The following is a 17984-nucleotide window of genomic DNA, read 5'->3' on the forward strand; positions in this document are numbered from 1 at the left end:
GAGGTGTTGGGAGGGGTTAAGGGTGGAGTATATTGGTCATACCCTGTGGAGGAAAGGATTCTGGGAGAACCTGGTGGCCAGGTCCACCTTGATATATTAAATAGGCACCTCAGCCATTTGTCTTGGGGTTTGAGACTTAACATTCAATCTCTGGGATCTACCTTATGAAAGGAAAAAGCTAATTCCCCTTGACAACCACATGCTGGCCTCGACAGCTGTGCCTCAATGCCCACAAAATAAATGCTTTTAAAGAGTATTTTAAAAATGTGAATTAATGAAGATGTTTTTAACAAGATCTCCTGAGTAAATTGGGAGCGTGGGGATCACAGAAGATAGAAGGGGAGGGCAGATGAGGGAGGGGAGAAAAATAAATAGCTCAATAAAAACAAACAAAAAAAAGATGAAGACGTCTTTAAAGTTAGATTGCTAATATTCTTCTCTTTATTTTTTGGTATGTATGGGGGTACTACAGATTGAAGCCTGGAACTTATACATGCTAGGCAAGTGCTCTCCCACTGAGCTACAACCCTAGCTCCACACCACCAATATTCTTAAGATTATTATTTTTTCTTTAAATATTTATTTATTATGTATATAATATTCTGTCTGTGTGTATGTCTGCAGGCCAGAAGAGGACACCAGACCTCATTACAGATGGTTGTGAGCCACCATGTGGTTGCCGGGAATTGAACTCAGGACCTTTGGAAGAGCAGACAGTGCTCTTAACCGCTGAGCCATCTCTCCAGCCCCTATTCTTAAGATTATTAATGCCAAAATGAAAATATCAATCTGAGCACATACAGCTTGACAATATCAAGTATTAAAAAATGGACAGAATCTACTTAGTCAATTTGCATCCCTGAACAATATCTCAATAGAAAATTCTATTATTAGCATAAGTGGACAAATAAATTGTTCTCAAAGCAAGCACTGGCTATTTACCTGGTAATAGAAATCATCCAGGTAGGGATCAGTGCTCTGTAGCTGCATCATCTGGATTTTAGAGACCCAATCCTTCTCCCGCTGCAACATGAGATTAGCATAGGGATCCTTCCGGAGATGATCTTGATGACTGGTCCGGTGACTTCCTCTGTCTCCCGCACCATTGAGATTCCGATGCTGACTGAAAGGCAAGAGCATGCTGCATTCAGGCCAAGTCAGCATATTAGCCATGCTTTTCTTCTTTCTTCTTTCTTTCTTTCTTTCTTTCTTTCTTTCTTTCTTTCTTTCTTTCTTTCTTTCTTTCTTTCTCTTTCTTTCTTTCTGAGATAGGGTTTCCCTGTGTAACAGTCCTAGCTGTCCTGGAACTAGCTCTTGTAGAAGACCAAGCTGGCCACAAACTCATAGGGATTCACCTGCCTCTGCCTCCCAGGTGCTGGGTTTAAAGGGGTACGCTACCACCACCCGGCCAGCCATGGTTTTCAAAATACAAACATGCTGGTTCAAAAACATCCCCCTCTGCCTTTGTGAAGGAAAAAAGAATCAAAGGGAAATAAAGCTATGTGATACACAGTCACAGAAATAACATTAAGATCTGAGCACTTCCCCTTTGTTAAGTACATCCATATCTGGACTTCTATGCAATTATAACCACACGCTGGAGGTAGATTTCTTCACTTAATACACTGAGGCCAGGAGAAATCAAAGCTATTTAGTGGGTGGCAGAGTAAGACTGAATACTGGCCAATCTGATCCTGAAGTCTATACTCTTTAATTTTTCCTTAACTCACTGAAAATCATAACACTTTGATATATCTAGCTCAAGCAAATACTTTAATAAATATTTGCCCATTGTCCAGATTTAGTATTTTGGCAAATTTGGTTCACTCTGAAGTCACACAGCCAACCATGGTGACACAAACTTATATTCCCAATACTCAAGGTTTACTAAAAACCGTGGATCTGAAGCCAGTCTGGGATAGAGTTCGAGGCTGGTCTCGACCACACAGTGAAAACCTGCCTCAAAAAAACAAGTAATATAGTTGAGAGTTCAAGGCCTTAAAGATTATGTAAAAATTTTTATGCGTATTTGTGCATGTACAAGGCAGAAGAGGGCGTCAGATCTCCTGGATCTGGAGTAATAGGTGGGTATAAGCTGGGAACTCAACTCTGGTCCTCCTACAGCTTCCTTTTCAAATAAGAACCACCATGCAGTCTTTAGAATGATTCTCAACATGTTCATACTTTTATACTGCTTGTTCATCTGTCTTTGAATGTTTCTTTTTTCTTTTTTGATTCAGGGTCTCACTATGCAGACCTGGCTAGCCTGGCTATGTATATAGTCTCACTATGTAGGTCAGGCTGTCCTGGAACTCAGAGACCCACAGTGCTTTTACCTCCTCAGTGCTGGGATTAAACGCATGAACCACCATGCTTGGTTTGTCTTTTAGTCGTCCCCCCCCCCAAAGACAGTGTTTCTCTGTGTAAGAGTCTTGGCTATCCTGGAATTCACTTTGTAGACCAGGCTGGCCTTGAACTCACAGATATCTGCCTGCCTCTGCTTTCCAAGTTCTGGGATTAATTAAAGGAGTGCACCCCACTGCAGGGTTTCAAGTCTTATACAGTATTATTCTGTATAGTTTTGATTGCATAAATGGTAACAGGATAATTCTACTTGCTTCCTTACATCACAAAAGTATATTATAAAGTGAAGCCGCAAAGATGTGGTCTAGCCATGTTTGTAACTTTGTCTACTGCCTAAATCCTCTCCTGAGGAGCTACATACTCAATCGTCATCCCAAATAGAGCAGTGAGAAACTTCAAGTTGTGCTTGTCTGAAGATGGTAACTTGTCTTAATTTTCATCTTTACACTGAATTAAGTGTGCTTGAACATCTCTTCAGTTTTAGGTACCACTCAACACACTTTCTTCTAATGAGAACTAAATATGTAGGCATGTATTTTGCTAGTGTTTTCATTTCTTTATCAAAGAATTTTTTTTAAGCCATCTTTGTTTATTATTTGTTTGGCTTCTTCCTTTTTTAGGTCTTTGCCTCCAAGTGATAGAATTACAAGCATGTGTCACCAATACCTGCCAAGAATTAAATTTAATTATTTTAATACAGTTAACTGTATTAATCTTTCTCTATATAGCTTATATTTGGAGTTTTGTTTATAAGTCCACATTGGTTTCCTTTTTCTCCCCTGCAAAAATATATTCTAGAACATTTTTGAAAGTGAGAATTATATACAGAGAACAAAATCGGATGTTGAGAACCCCCTCAAAGCTATACCTAGTTTCCTTAATTTATCTAGGCAAATAATTATAGAATGACTTGATATAGACACAGAAGGAAGAAGCTTTATATATCCTACTGTTTTTAGTTTTCAAAACCTACTGAAGTTTTGCCACACAGTCAGGGACACACACACATACACACACACACACATGTGTGTGTATACATTTACATTTGAATGAATACAAAGTAATGACAGGAAAAGAATGACCATTGTGCTCACTAACACCTACATTTAGAGTTGGCTACTTACTGTATTTAAGATTACTTCTGAATTAGAAGACAAGAAAAAGGCAGTTAAGATGTGATTATAAATTTGATAAGGAATATAAATGTCAGAGATCAACTTTAACTATGACTTAAGGCCAACATGACTTTGACTATCACATACATAAGTAAATATATGTAACATAAATCTTGTCATTTAGAGAGCTAGCATATAGTGTGTGTGTGTATACAGTATACACACGTATATATAACAAAGAGAAGAAAAGAAGGGCCAGTGATATAGTTCAGTGGGTTATGGCACTTGACAGTTGAGTTCAATTCCCAGAACCAACTTGGTGGAAGCTAAGAACCAATCCCTGCAAAGTTGTTTTCTGACCTCCACAGATACACATATGCACACACACAGCATAAACACAACAAAATATGCTCCATACTTAACAAATGTAGAAAAAAAAAAAGCAAAACCAAACAAACCAAAAGTAGCCCGCATCAGCAGCTTCCTCTTGCATGTCAGGAGAATGATGAGTACTTACTTTCTGCTCTGCTGCTGCCTCTGATGCAACAGGCGCCGGTGCTGTGGATGAAGGTGAGTTGTGTCTGGTCTAAACATTGGGGCCTGGGGTCTAAGAAAAATGGGAAAATGGATCTTGATTACCTCATCTTGATGACTTCATTTTTTAAAAGATTGTCAGTACAGGATAATGTTACACATGTTCACTCAAGGGATGGTCAGAGTGAACCATCTTTTAGAAGGGAAAGCTGTATTTTTAAATTTCTTCCACAATGACCAATCCCTTAACCCAGAGGACGACTATGAAACACGTTCAGTGTTCCTTCAGTGAACTACTTCAGTGCTTTGGTAGCAAAGTGATACAATTCTTCTTGTTCCTAACAGGTTCAATGTATTTAGCTTTAACTTTTTTTTTTGTGGGAATGACATAGAAATTGTATATGTAGCAGTTAATTTTACATGTCAATCTGATTATCTATGTTACCAAAGTTTATATTATTATTTATGATACCAAATCCCACTGCAGACACTGCTATGAAAGTATTTTATAGACATAATTTACATTTATAATCAGTTGACTTTAAGAAATTGCCCTCCCTAATCTGGGAGGCCTAACAGCCAAAACCAGAAGTCCCTCAGAGAAGAAACCTCTATCAAGATCAGAAATAACATTCTGCTGGGACTCTAGCCTACGAGCTGACATACTTCAGGGTCAAGACTGCAATGTGACTCGTAGTTTCTAGCCTACTAAATGGATTTCCAATTTGCCAGTCAGTTCCTTAGATTAAAATAACTTTCCCCACATATATGTATCTTCCACTGATGTTTCTCTTGAGAACATGAACTGACATGATCTACATAAGATGACACAATTTTATCAGAGCAGAATCCAAGTCCATCTCCTTATAAAACCAGCAACTCAGCTGGACTGAGATCAGCTAGCTTCTTGGCCTGTCTTTATCTGTTACTTCTTTGTGGTAATTCTTCAGTCATCACCACCATGTATCTTACTGCATAATAATTGAAAAATGGGTATGAAATAAAACTTTAGTAAAAGAAGCAATTAATCTATCATGTGCAAAAGAGGCATAATACTCCAGAGAGCAGTGTAGAGCCTGAAGACTCAAGCAGTTCTCTGACAACTTGAGGATCCAGGAGCTTCTCAAACACTTATATCATAAAAGTTTTACATTGTAAAACTAAATGAGAAATAAAACTTTTATACCATAAAACTAAAATGGCTGACAATGGATCAACAGAGACATGTTTTGTATACCTTAGGTTTTGCAGGTGAGGTCCTGGGCCAGGAGGATGCTGCTGGGGGGGTGGTGTAGTGGGGGGTGGAGCACTAAAGAAGGCACGGAAGCCTGGTGCTGGGGGAAGCATCTGCCCAACTCGCCCTTGTAGCAACTTAGGATTCATGGCAGCCAGGGGGCTACCAACAAATCCAGGGACCCGTGCAAACTGGCTGGGAGACATCCGTCCAGGCTGTAGCTGCAAAGAAGAACAAGATCTTTAGTATAATAGAATTAGCAATTCCCACTAGCTCCACTCCCCTCTGTGGATAGGGTTTCATTATGTACTTCAAGTTGTTTGGGAACTCCCGTGTAGCTCTGGCTGGTCTCAAACACATGATCCTAATTCAGTCTCCCAAGTGTTGAAATTATAGGCAGGCACCATCAGAAAGGTAAATACTATTTCCATTAATGTTCTTGCTTGAGAAAACGAGAGGGGGGGCGTGGAATAAAAACAAAGGGCCACGCGCTAAGAGTGAAAGAAGCAGGTGTCACGCTTCAATGGATTTTAGGACAGTAGGATTATCTTTATGGGGTATGGCTAAACCGTAAGCTTACCTGTGCTCCTCCAAGAAGCTGTGCTCTCTGCAGGGGACTAAGTACAGGAGGAACACTAGGCGGAAAAGGGTGACCCAGAAGGGAGGAGTTCTAAGGACACAAAAAAGGGAAATTATGTTCATATTATGGATCAAGCAAATCAATATATTAAGCAAACTCAGAATAAATTTGGTATAAAGTTAGATTTAAATACCCTCAAACTGGAGAGCTTTATATCAGAAAAGAATGCAAGAAATTATGAAACATTATATCCATGTAAAAGGAAAAAGACAGCAGCAGAATGAAAGGCTTAAGTAGCAGAAAATAAAAACAAACGCAGATCTTTCTGCGCTTTTCCTTTTGTTGAGACAGAGTCTTGCTAAGTAGCTTGAACTGGTAGCCTGAAACTCACTCGCTATACAGATCAGGCTAGCCCGGAATTAAGAATCCTTCTGCCTCAGTCTACTGAGTGCTAGGAATACAGGCATATATAGTAATTCCCAGCTGAGCTTACAAAAAGTGGCAGGCAACAAAGTAAATTTTTCTCCTTTGACCTTGGGACCACAAACCTCAGGAAATAAGGAGATTACAAGGAATACATATAATCTAGAAAATATCAGCTCTACTACATACTAATGGTGATCATGAAGCTCACATTATACATTCCTATTATGTTATAAAGTGACATACCGGGACACTGCAGAGCTGGTTTGGTGACATCCTCTCACCATAGGGAGCAGGATAACGTGGTGGCATTGGGGGCCGTACATGAACAGGCTTCGGACACAGAATCTATTAAGACAAACATACACAACTACATTCAATGAATCAGTCTTTTGCCTTCCTACACTCCCTCCCCTCAAGTACTGGTAGAGACACAGAACTCAATGCAAAGCCCTACTTCTAAGCAAATTGCTCTGGCTATGGGTTCAAACATAGAACCTTCGTTCACTTCCTCTCACAAATTAGTTTCATCTTAACTGAGGAAGATTTAGCTAATTCTCCAGTATCCCCACCCTTCCATGCTATCTGAGGGAAGTACCAGCAGACATTCTGACTTGAAAATTTTCTCCAAGTGGATATATTTTGGTTATAGCGAGGGACAAGGAATGATAAGAAAGCTGGAGGATTAACTAAGTCCTATTCTGAAGCCTCAGTGATATGGCCGCCATGCTCAGCAATGTTGTGATACATTGTGACTCCACCATTTCTTAGAATATTGAGCCTAACTAGGCCATACCAACACCACCCTCCCCCCATACCTTCCAAATTGGCCTTCCTTTTCAGCTGCTGGTTTCAGGTGGAGGAAAGTCTATGGAACAGGACTGCACAGGCTCTAGGGAAAGCAGGGATATCTTAAAGGTAAAAAGGGATGTGGACAATGCTGAGTGTTCCCACTCCCCCCAGCTTTCAGTTATCTCTCTGCTAATGTACCCGGCAGCCAGCAAAACACTTCAAAAAGGATATAATGTACTAATGTGGCTAACTACTCTTTTCTCCCCCAGTTAAAAGATCTCAGAAGCAGCAGCAGCAAATGGTATTAGGGAATGTGTCTCATCTGCACTAACTTCTTCTCTAATTGGCTATTCTTTTAGTGCCTACCCACAATGTCCACCCTCCTCCCAGTATCCCAAATAATTTTGCCCAGACTCCCAATATTCTGGGCTGTGTACATTAATGAAAGGTACCTGTTGGTTGAAGCTGGGAATGGCCATCTGCTTAGGTGGGGTGCCTATAGGAACAGCTCGAACAGGAGGACTTCCAATGACAGGTGATGTTGACCGCCTTGGTAAAGCTCGCTCAGAAAGGTCCCGATCATCTTCTGGGCCCTGTGGGGGCCGCTGAGGCAAGGCATATTCTAATACAGACACTGTAGGCATTTCCTAATTGAGGAAGTGGTTAAAAACCATACAGAGAAATTATCTAGCTTGTAATGAAGTTATCTTAATTTTTATTTAATTTTAACTCACATATAGTAAGTCATCCTTTAGTATACAATTCTCTGACTTTTGATAAATTACATGACCAATTTTATGATTCCCATAAAATTCCTTTATATTATCCTTTCATAATCAGCCCTTTGGCCCTGTGTCCTACCACTGTCCAACAATCTGGCCCTGATCTGCAGTTCTGTCTAGAATTTAACTAGCTCAAATCGTACACTGACATCTATGAGCTCTAACAACTCCCTTTTAGCCTTTAAACAGAGGGCTGAGGAAGGGAGCATTAGCATTTCTCTGGATACAGCAGAGAATGCTAACACTGGTGAATGAGACACACTTCTATATTATTACAGTATATTACTGTTAATAATATACTATATTATCACAGTAAGACAAGGATGACAACGGGAGCTAACTTATCTGTGGATACAAGTCATTGTACACAAAAAGAAAATGTTTAATACCTGAGCAAGAAGTGGTCCACGGATTCGCCTCAGAACTTCAGATCCATCCCAGATGCTGGAATTCAGACTTCTGGGTTGAGGCTGCCAAAAAAGAAACGTACACACAGAGTCTAGAAAAGTGTGGCTCTTGGACTTGATACTCAACTACTTGGGAATAAGATGTCACACTGTCCCAGAATACACAATTCCTCAACTTTATCTACAAAAATGCCAATATCAGGAATTATCGACCTTTCGGTCTGTTTTCTTTTATGAGATAGGGTCTTATTCTGTAGCCCAGGCTGTCCTTGAACTTACTAAGTAGCTAGGCTAACTCCAACTCACAGAGATCTGCATGCCTCAGCCTCCCCAGTGCTGGCAATTTATATGTGAGTCACCCCAACTGACCAATTAATAATTTTCTATGGCACATGTAATTCTGTTATTAAACAGAAAATAAATGATAAAGCTCAGTACTTTATTAATCTGTTGTTATCTGAGCTATTGTTAGTTCCCACATAACAGTAACTTACTTGTAAAACTGGCCTGGTCTGCACTGCTCTCATGATAGCTGGATCTTCTAGCTCATTTTCAATCACCATCTTACTGAGCCTTTCTGCGAGATTCTCCTCATGGTCACCCAACAGGTCCATCTCATCCCTCTCTCTACTGCCTGCTTGTTCATCAGCTGCCGCAGGTAGCTTCTCTTCCAGCTCAGCCAGGCGCTCATGTGCTTCTTGCCAATCATCATCTGTAAGACAAGTCAGTTCACAGAAGAAATGTAGATCAGCTGGACGGGGTGGTGCATGTCTTTTATCCCAGTACCTGGGAGGCAGAGGCAGGTAGATGTCTGTGAGCTCTGGGTCAGCCTGGACTACACAGCAAGTTCCAGAGCAGCCAGAGTAGAACAATGAGACCCTGCCTCAGAAAAAAACAAACAAGCAAATAAATTTTTCCTATCTATCTATCTATCTATCTATCTATCTATCTATCTATCTATAAAAAAGGTTTTATGACAGTTAAGTTTCTGTAAACAGACACGACATAAAGTGAACTTTTCACTATTAAAAATAGAAAATATTAGGAATAAAATACAAGCTCTGGGGATCTGGAGAAATGACTTAGTGGATAACAGTACTTGCTGCACAATCATGAAGACTGAAATCTGGATCCTAGTACCTGTATAACGGGCCAGGGATCCTGCAGATGCCTAGCACACTAGCTCCAAGGTGGGACACCTGCTTTGATCTCCACACACAAAAGAGCACATACCTGGACACTCATGTAGGAATACAGTCACATACTCATTCTCTCTCTCTCAACAGTTTCAAGTATTAACTAATAATGTCTGAATCTTACTTCTAAACTGTGGATAGGTCTTTATACTACTTTGGGTACACAACTAGTTTCAGAATTTGAAGATATTTCAGGCAAACACTACAGGAAAAAAGTAAAAACCTATAGCACTAACACAAGACTTTCTCTTAAATTTAACTGCCATCTTCTTCTAAGCCAGCAGTTCTCAACTTGTGGGCCACAGACTCTTGTGCAAGCGTATCTCCAAAAATATTTATAATACATAAAAATAACAAAATTACAGTTATGAGAATAATTTTATTGTTGGGGAGTAACCACAACATAAGGAACTATATTAAAGGGTTGAAAATTAGGAAGGTTGAGAACCACTTAGAATTTAAGTTTTTGAATCTATTAAATTTTAGTTAGTATTTTTAAAGTCTTTATTATATGACAAGTGTTGTTTTAGGAACACAGGATCCAATGTACACGACAGAAAAGCTACCCTCTCCTAGTCTTCATTCAAACAGGAAAACAAAGAAAATAAACACAATGAATAAGCAAAGGACACACTGTACTAGAAGAAAATTCTATGGGAGCATGGAAGAAAGGTAGACGAAAGTGTAAACAGACAGACGTTCAAAGACAGGTCACACTGTGATGATGACGACAGAGCCCTCTGTACATTGTACCTTGGATATCTTCTCGTGTAAATACATGGAAATACTCATGTTTTAAAAAAAGATTTACTTATTTAGTATGTATACAGTATTCTGCATACAGGAATGTTTGCAGGCCAGAAGACACCAGATCTCATTGTAGATGGCTGTGACTCACCATGTGGTTGCTGAGAATTGAACTCAGAAGAGCAGCCAGTGTCCTTAACTGCTGTGCTGTCTCTCCCAGCACCCAATACTGATATTTTTCTTATTTTTTTTTAAACCACTATCTATCAACATACTAATTTAACTTATTCCCTAGTGAAAAGCATTCCGAAATTTAAAACTACACCGTAGGAAACATGATGCATATCTTAAGAGACTTAAGTATTTACATAGGCTAACTCATGTTTAGAGTCAGGCTATATATTTAAACTTTACTATTTATCAAATAGAAATGTATCACATATATAATACTAATAATCCAAAAAGCAAAGCAGGTAGGACTTCCAAATTCAATATTTTGGTGTCAAAGGACTTTTTCAGAACTCTGAAAGATCCAAACATTAGTCTTCTTAAGGTGTCCTTAAAATGATGTGGATCATGGAGAGAGGGCTCAGTGGTTAGGAGCACTGGCTGCTCTTCCAGAGATCCTGAGTTTAATTCCCAGCAACACATGGTGGCTCACAACAAGGGATCTGATACCCTCTTTTGGCATAAAGTCAACAGAGCACTCATATACATAAAATAAATGAATTAAAAATAATTGTGGACTATGCGGGGCAGTGGTGATGGTGCACACCTTTAATTCCAGAGGCAGAGGCAGGTAGATCTGTGAGTTGGAGGCCAGTCTGGTCTACAGAGTAAGTTCTAGGACAGTCAGAGCTGTTATACAGAGGAAACCTTGTCTCAAAAAACCAAAACCAAACAAACAAATCCAAGCCTCTAAAGGTAAGACATCTTTCATGTGGGGTTTCAGCCCCTTAATAAAATGCATGGTCAAGTGTCATCTTATAGAAAAGAATTTAAGGAGCTACTTTATTATGAGAAGCTCGGAAAGACACCATGTTGTACTCAAAAGGGAAAAAATATACTTCAGATAAAAATGATAGAATTTAACTGCGTGGTGGTGGCTCATACCTTTAATCCTAGGACTTGGGAGGCAGAGACAGGCAGATCTCAGAGTTCAGAGTTCAAGGCCAGCCTGGTCTACAGAGTGAGTTCCAGAATAGTGAGGGCTACACAGAGAAACCCTGTCTTGAAAATAAATAAATAATATATATATGTATATATATATATATATAATATGTAATTTAAATTTTACTTATAAATCTTACTTATAAGAATATATGTATATATATAATTATAGAATTCACGTGGCTAATTATGAAACATTATCAAGAAAAAGGTAACTGGGGTTGAAGAGATGGTTCAGTGGTTAGGAGCACTGGTTGCTCTCCCAGAGGACCTGGGTTCAATTCCCAACACCCACATGGCAGCTCACACCTGTCTGTAATTATAGTTCCAGGGCTTCTGACAACCCTCACACAGACATGCATGCAGGCAGAACATCAATGAACATAAAATAATAATACAACAGCAATAATAATAAATGGGTAACTGAACTGGAGCGATGGGTCAGTGGACACAGCACTTGCCACATAAACATGAGGTTAAGAGTTCAAATCCCTAGCATCCACATAAAAAAATCTGTGTAGTATTCCATCTGTAATCCCAGTGCTGCAGAGGTGGGGTAAAAGGACAGGGGACGGGGAAGAGATATCTTGGGGCCAAGTTGCTTAGAAAGGCTAGCAAGCTCTGGATTCAGCTAGAGACCCTATCTCAGCATTTAATAAAGTGGGAGGGTGATTGAGGAAGTTACATTACCCTCTAGCCTCTACACACACCTTCACACATGCAAACATGAACACACATACACCACACAAAATACACATGATAAAAAGTGAAACTAAAAGCTCAACACACAAACATGCACTTTCATACACAAGCATATACAAATGAAATAAAACATGAACACAAACTAAAAATATAGTTGCTCAGCTATATGCCAATGTCTGACCTAAGTTTACTATTTGTCAAAGAGACATAAAGAATAATAAAAGAAGACATTTTTTCACTTAATTAACCTGTATACCCTGAATGAACTCTTTCCATAAACTTCAAGCCCATCTTCAGGCTATTTTTCTTTTCTTTTTTTCTTTTTTGGTTTTTCGAGAAAAAGTTTGACAGTTTAGCTCTGGCTGTCCTGGAACTTGCCTGTAGACTAGGCTGTCCTTGAACTCACTGAGCTCTGCCTGCCTCTGTCTCTTCTTCTCAAGTGCTGGAATTAAAGGCCTGCGCCACTACCACCAGGCAGCTATTTCTAATAAAAACAAGAAGTGGATGTCATCTAAGTCATTAAGTTTATGATAAGGAGAAAAGCAGGGAGGAACACTGAGCTCTTCTAAATCAAAGCAGATTTCCAGACTTCACTAAATACACCTGTACTACAATCAGTAACTCACAGTTTGTATTCACAGTTCCTGAACCCCTTGACCACTGTTTATCTATTAAAATTAGGACAATATTGAGGCTGTGGATATAGTTCAGTGGTACAGCACTCACCTTGTGAGGCTTTTGTTCAACCCCTAGTACAGGGGAAACAAACACTGCTGTAAAAATTAATAATATATGTTCAATATTGAGAATGGAGTCTATGACCACCAGGTTAAGTTTAAGCTTTTATTTTTAGAAAACGGATAGGGATTACTTAACACCGTTTGTTGCTCTGAGATGATATAAACACTTTTTTTTTTTTATACAGAAGACAAAGGTTAAGTTTCTTACAGAAAGGTGACATGAGAACTTTTGTTGCCAGTGACCTAAGGTATCCACTGTACCAACAGATATTATTCAAGGCGCTGACACCACAAATCACAAATCATTAAATCGACAATTTAAACCCACTGGTTTAAACTCTGTATACTGCTTGTGTATCTATAATGGTTTTTCCGAAGAAGTGACAGATCAACTTATAAAGCATTTTTTTCCATAACAAAGATGTTGTAAAGGAATCAAGAATTTCAGTTTACAATTCCATCTTATCAAACTCTGAATGGAAAGCAAAGACTTTGGAAAACTTCTCTCTAGTATAACCTTTGTTGGCAAAGAAGTCCTTAACCACCCTTCTGTTCTCAGGTGCAGAGTAAGCCAGCCATGTTACCCTGTTGCCTCTACATTCTACCAGCCGCTCTACCACACACCCCAAGGACCTTTACCAGACCACATAACAGTTCTACATAATCCAGTACCCTTTCCAAGGATACTGTGACGACAAACAAAAATGTACGGGGGGGGGGGGGGAATACTGTCAAAACTCTGAAGGTCAGTAAGAAGGTGAAAATCATTCTATCAAGGTTCGAAATTGAGAATATATTATTATGCTGTCTCATCTTAGTAAATCTAGAATAGAAATCTAGTAAATAATAGAAAAATCCAGAGAAGCATATGCTGCTTGCTGCTTCTATTGTATTTTAGGGGTTACCGCTAAACTACCTCCTAAATACGATTTGCAATTCATGTCATTCCTCAGTGCCTGTAATTCTATTCTACATAGCTTCCTTTGCTATCTCCATGGAGACAGACAACAGCATCTTGGATCATGCCACTCTCCTGGACGATCTCATCTCCTGAGCGCTGGCTATCCTCCAAAGCTCTCTATGCCCTTCTCTACCAAGCACTGCTTCTACTTTCAGTTATCTCTTGTTGCTCTCCTTTGTGACAATTTTGGTTTTCTAGACAAAGCAAACCTCTCCATTTTTGCCACTTCATTCAACTCTGTGAGCTTTGAAGAATTTAAGCTGTCTAAATTACTGCAAAACCAGTAGCCACTATAACAATTTTAAAGTTTTTTGAAACTGAACACCTTAGGATCATCCAATACTACTGTATTTTTCCTGGATTTCTTATTATTTAACTTGGAACACTTGTTGCAGAGACTGAACTTCAGCAATTCCAAAGAAATCACAAATATTTACACACACCCCTAATCTAAACACCGTTATTCCCGGATTCCGACAGCAGAAGCAGGAATACCTACATTTCATGTTCTCATCTGTACACTTTACTTGTTCTTTTTAAAAGCACAAACTTGTTAGTTTACTTTCTCTGAACTTGTTCTGAGTACTTTTATGAACTCATAAGATATTCAATTACCAAAATTCTTTGTATAGAAAGTGTTTTCTTTTTTCTTTTTTTTTGGTTTTTTTTCGAGACAGGGTTTCTCTGTGGTTTTGGAGCCTGTCCTGGAACTAGCTCTTGTAGATCAGGCTGGTCTCGAACTCAGAGATCCACCTGCCTCTGCCTCCCAAGTGCTGGGATTAAAGGCGTGCCCACCACCGCCCGGCAGAAAGTGTTTTCAATGTACTGAAGAAACCTTGAGACAGCAGTAATTATGCAATAAACCTGTGATGGTCTAGAATGTTTTCCCCCTTTTGAGACAGGGCTTTTTCCCATGTAGCCCAAGCTAGCTTAGCACTCAAAATCCCCCTCTTCCTCCTTTTGATTGTGGTAGACTGAATTTTAAAATGTCTTACATAGAATTTTCTACAAGTCCATTAGTTTTCCTTGTGTGCTCTACAAACACTCCCTTTATCTACAATTATTTTCATCATCATTTAAATGTCTACTTTTCCAGGGATTTAAATTCTTTGCTCTGGCAACCTAGAGCTACACTGTACTGAGACTTCCCCTTATTACAGGTAAGGCAGAGGCCCGGGAGAGCAGAAGAGAAGATAAACTACTGTGACTGAGGGGAGTCTGTACTATTATATAAGAAACAGAACTGGGTCGGGAAGAAGGCTCAGCTTAGCAGATAAAACCACTGCATGCACAAGTCTGAACCTCAGAGTACAGCTGCATGCACTGGGCCCACATCTGTAATCTCAACATTCCTACTTTGGAACAGGAGGTGGAGATACAAAAATGACTTCCATCTCTGGGTCACCTCGCCTGGAATATGTAGCTCTGAGGCAGAAACAAGAGATCCTTTCTCAACAAGGTGGAATATGAGAACCAACTCCTGAACGCTGTCCTCTGACCTCCACGAAACGGCCAGGCACATGCTACACTGACCTACGCTCATGCATACGCATACAGAATGACTTTACTAAGACCAAAGCACTTGATAAGATCAACAGACACTATAAAAAGAAAGATGCCACTTACCAACTGCACCTGACCCAAACGTATCATCATTGAATTGATCGATTTCTTCATCTTCTTCTCCCAGGCCTTGAAATGCATCTTCATCTTCATCTAGAGGACAATCCTCTAAAGACTGCAAAAAAGAGAAAGGCAGTTAACTTTTCATGAAATTTACTCAGTCATTTAAAGTAAGTCCTAATACTGGTTCTCTTTAATGGAAGTAACATCTTAAGACTTTTGGTAGATAAACACACAATTCTTTTATTCCACATGCTGAGATAGTGTTAATTATAAATGAATACTTCATTATCTTGAGTTTCATATAGTTTTGAAAATAAAATATATTTTCCTCACTACATCCATGCTGTTTTCCCAACCCTTTGAAACCTTTCCATCTTTCTTCCTCTTTCCTGTAGAACTAAACTCTAGCCAGAATGCAGAACTCAAAACATTTTTATCCACAATTAAGCTGAACATTAGAAAAACAATCACAGGTTCTTACTCTACTCTTACAAAACTGTCTAATCATGCACATAATCAACTTTAAAAAATTTTTAATTTATTTTTATTTTACGCACATTGGTGGCTTAACTGAATATATGTCTGTGTGAGGGTGCCAGGTCCCTTGGAACTGAAGTTAGTTATGAACTGCCATGCGGGTGCTGGGAATTGAACCTGGGTCGTCTGGAAGAGCAGCCAGTGGTTTTAACAGCTGAGCCATTGCTCCAGCCCCTGCAACTCATTTTTTAAATTAATTCAGTGATACCGTTTGAGGGCCTACTATGTCTCAGGCTTTGTGCTAGGTACTAAACCTCAGTCCGTTAAGCTGTAATTTTGAGCCAAATATAACTTGATTTAAAGAAATCTGTGTGAAGATCAAACAAAGCAAAGATTGTAGAACGCTGAATAAAAGCAAGAATCACCATATCATCTTGGGTATGTTCTACTGTTTCTTGAGGTACAGGCTGATCCTCCTGCCTCACCTTCCAGCCAGTAAATTAGCTAGGTGTATTCTAATTTCAATCATTTCTCTCGCTTCAGTTTAACACGTTTTCTTTACTTCTGGCAATTCTGTTTTGTTTTGTTTCTAGACAGGGTTTCTCTGCGTACCTGCTCTGGGTGTCCTGGAACTCGCCTGGTAGACCAGGATGGCCTTGAATACAGAAACCTGCCTGCCTCTGCTTCCTGAGTGGTGGGATTAAGGGCATGCACAACTGCTTCTTCTGGCAATTTCTATTCACTGTATCTCATCATCTCCATGTTTAGACAAAGTAAGTTGAGTCAAAAATGTAAAATCAAGGACCCTACTGCTTTCAATGTTCAAAGATTCCAAATTGGAATTCCACACGCTAATAGGACGGCTTGTGATTTACCTCACCTGGAACTTTTTCGACCCATGCTACGGTTCTCTCAATCTTCCACAGAGCCAGGCCCCCAACTGCCTCCACACCAGAAGCAACAACTAGCAACTCTCTATGAAATCACAATGATCTACTTGTTCAAATCAGGATGACTCTCTAAAGATTTCCCTAGCTCAGTCATTAAACCGTGGATCCGGAATCTGTTACACCCCTAGATTAGGAGTTGCTCAAGGTCACACAGCAGTGGGTGGCTGTCAGCAAACAGCTACATTCTACGGACAACGTCCCGAAACCCACCCTTTTCCTTCACTCACCCCATAGAAACTTCTGCCGGACACGCCCCCCTCCCCACTCCAAGCCTTCTTCACCGGCCGACTAAAGTCTCGGCCAAAAGGCCAGTCCCGGCTCCTGCACCTGACGGCTGCCCGCGTGCATAGGGATGTGTGTAACAGGGAAGAAGGGGTTCCGGGTGCAGGGCGGGAAAAGCTTCCGTGGGCAGGCCCCGGGGAGTCTGCCTGAGGAAAAGCAACCGGGTAGGAGCAACGCTAATCTCCTCGGCAGCTCCGGGAGCGGAGGCGCAAGTGTAGGGTCAGGTTACCGCACTTAACGGGCCCTCCCCGCCGCAACCCAGCGGCCGGCTCTCTCCAGTCCCGCCCCTCCGCGGTCCGGTCCGGGCTCCGCCCGAGTCCCACGGCCGATGCCGAGTCCCCAGCCACCCGCGCCCTGCCCCCTCCTCAGCGGAACAGGACCCACGCGGCGGGGCGGCAGAGGAAAAAGGGGCGCGCGGGCGAGGGAGGGGTCACTTCCGGTCGCAGCCACTCACCTCGTAGCGGAACATTCTTGGGGAGGGGGAAAGGGAGCGGGGAGGGGAATGGGGGGGAGGGAGGGAAAGAAGCGCCGACTCCCCGGGCTGCTCCGCGCGCGCGGGTCTTCCACCGGCTCGCGACCCCTGGCCGCCGCCGTACGCCGGAGCGTGCGTGGGGACGTGCGCAGGCGCGTCTGGGAGTGGGCGGGCGCCCAGGCGGCTGCGGCTACGTGGGGACAGATTTGGCGTTTGGCTTCCCAGTGTGAGCGGCGGGAAGGAAATCCCGAGGCGAGGCACTGCGCATGCGCGGGCTGTCTGCGCTGACCTAGGGGTCCTGGGCTTGCCGCTCCGCCTTCTTGCTCCCGGAGGCGCTGTGCTCTGAGTCACGAGGTTGCCGTCAGTGCCTGGGCGGAGAAAAGCCTTGTGATTGTCACAGGATTCGTCCCTGAAGCTTCTCGGTTGAGGA

The 17984-nt window shown here is 41.1% G+C and overlaps 1 protein-coding gene across 1 annotated transcript in view; it reads right to left on the reverse strand.

Moving 5' to 3' along the window:
* Positions 1–17685, reverse strand: part of Patl1 (PAT1 homolog 1, processing body mRNA decay factor) — a 32332-nt gene extending 14647 nt beyond the window's left edge. Inside the window, exons 1-10 of the mRNA XM_057779737.1 lie at positions 17537–17685; positions 15374–15485; positions 8726–8943; positions 8214–8294; positions 7495–7689; positions 6497–6598; positions 5828–5917; positions 5251–5468; positions 3997–4086; positions 943–1123 (exon numbers count right to left, since the gene is read on the reverse strand). Of these exons, the coding sequence (XP_057635720.1) occupies positions 943–1123; positions 3997–4086; positions 5251–5468; positions 5828–5917; positions 6497–6598; positions 7495–7689; positions 8214–8294; positions 8726–8943; positions 15374–15485; positions 17537–17551 (1302 nt within the window). The 5' untranslated portion in view covers positions 17552–17685. The remainder of the gene's footprint in view (positions 1–942; positions 1124–3996; positions 4087–5250; positions 5469–5827; positions 5918–6496; positions 6599–7494; positions 7690–8213; positions 8295–8725; positions 8944–15373; positions 15486–17536) is intronic.
* Between the last annotated feature and the right edge of the window lie 299 nt (positions 17686–17984).

This window comes from Chionomys nivalis, chromosome 8, assembly GCF_950005125.1.
Source record: "Chionomys nivalis chromosome 8, mChiNiv1.1, whole genome shotgun sequence".
NCBI classification, from domain to species: Eukaryota; Metazoa; Chordata; class Mammalia; order Rodentia; family Cricetidae; genus Chionomys; species Chionomys nivalis.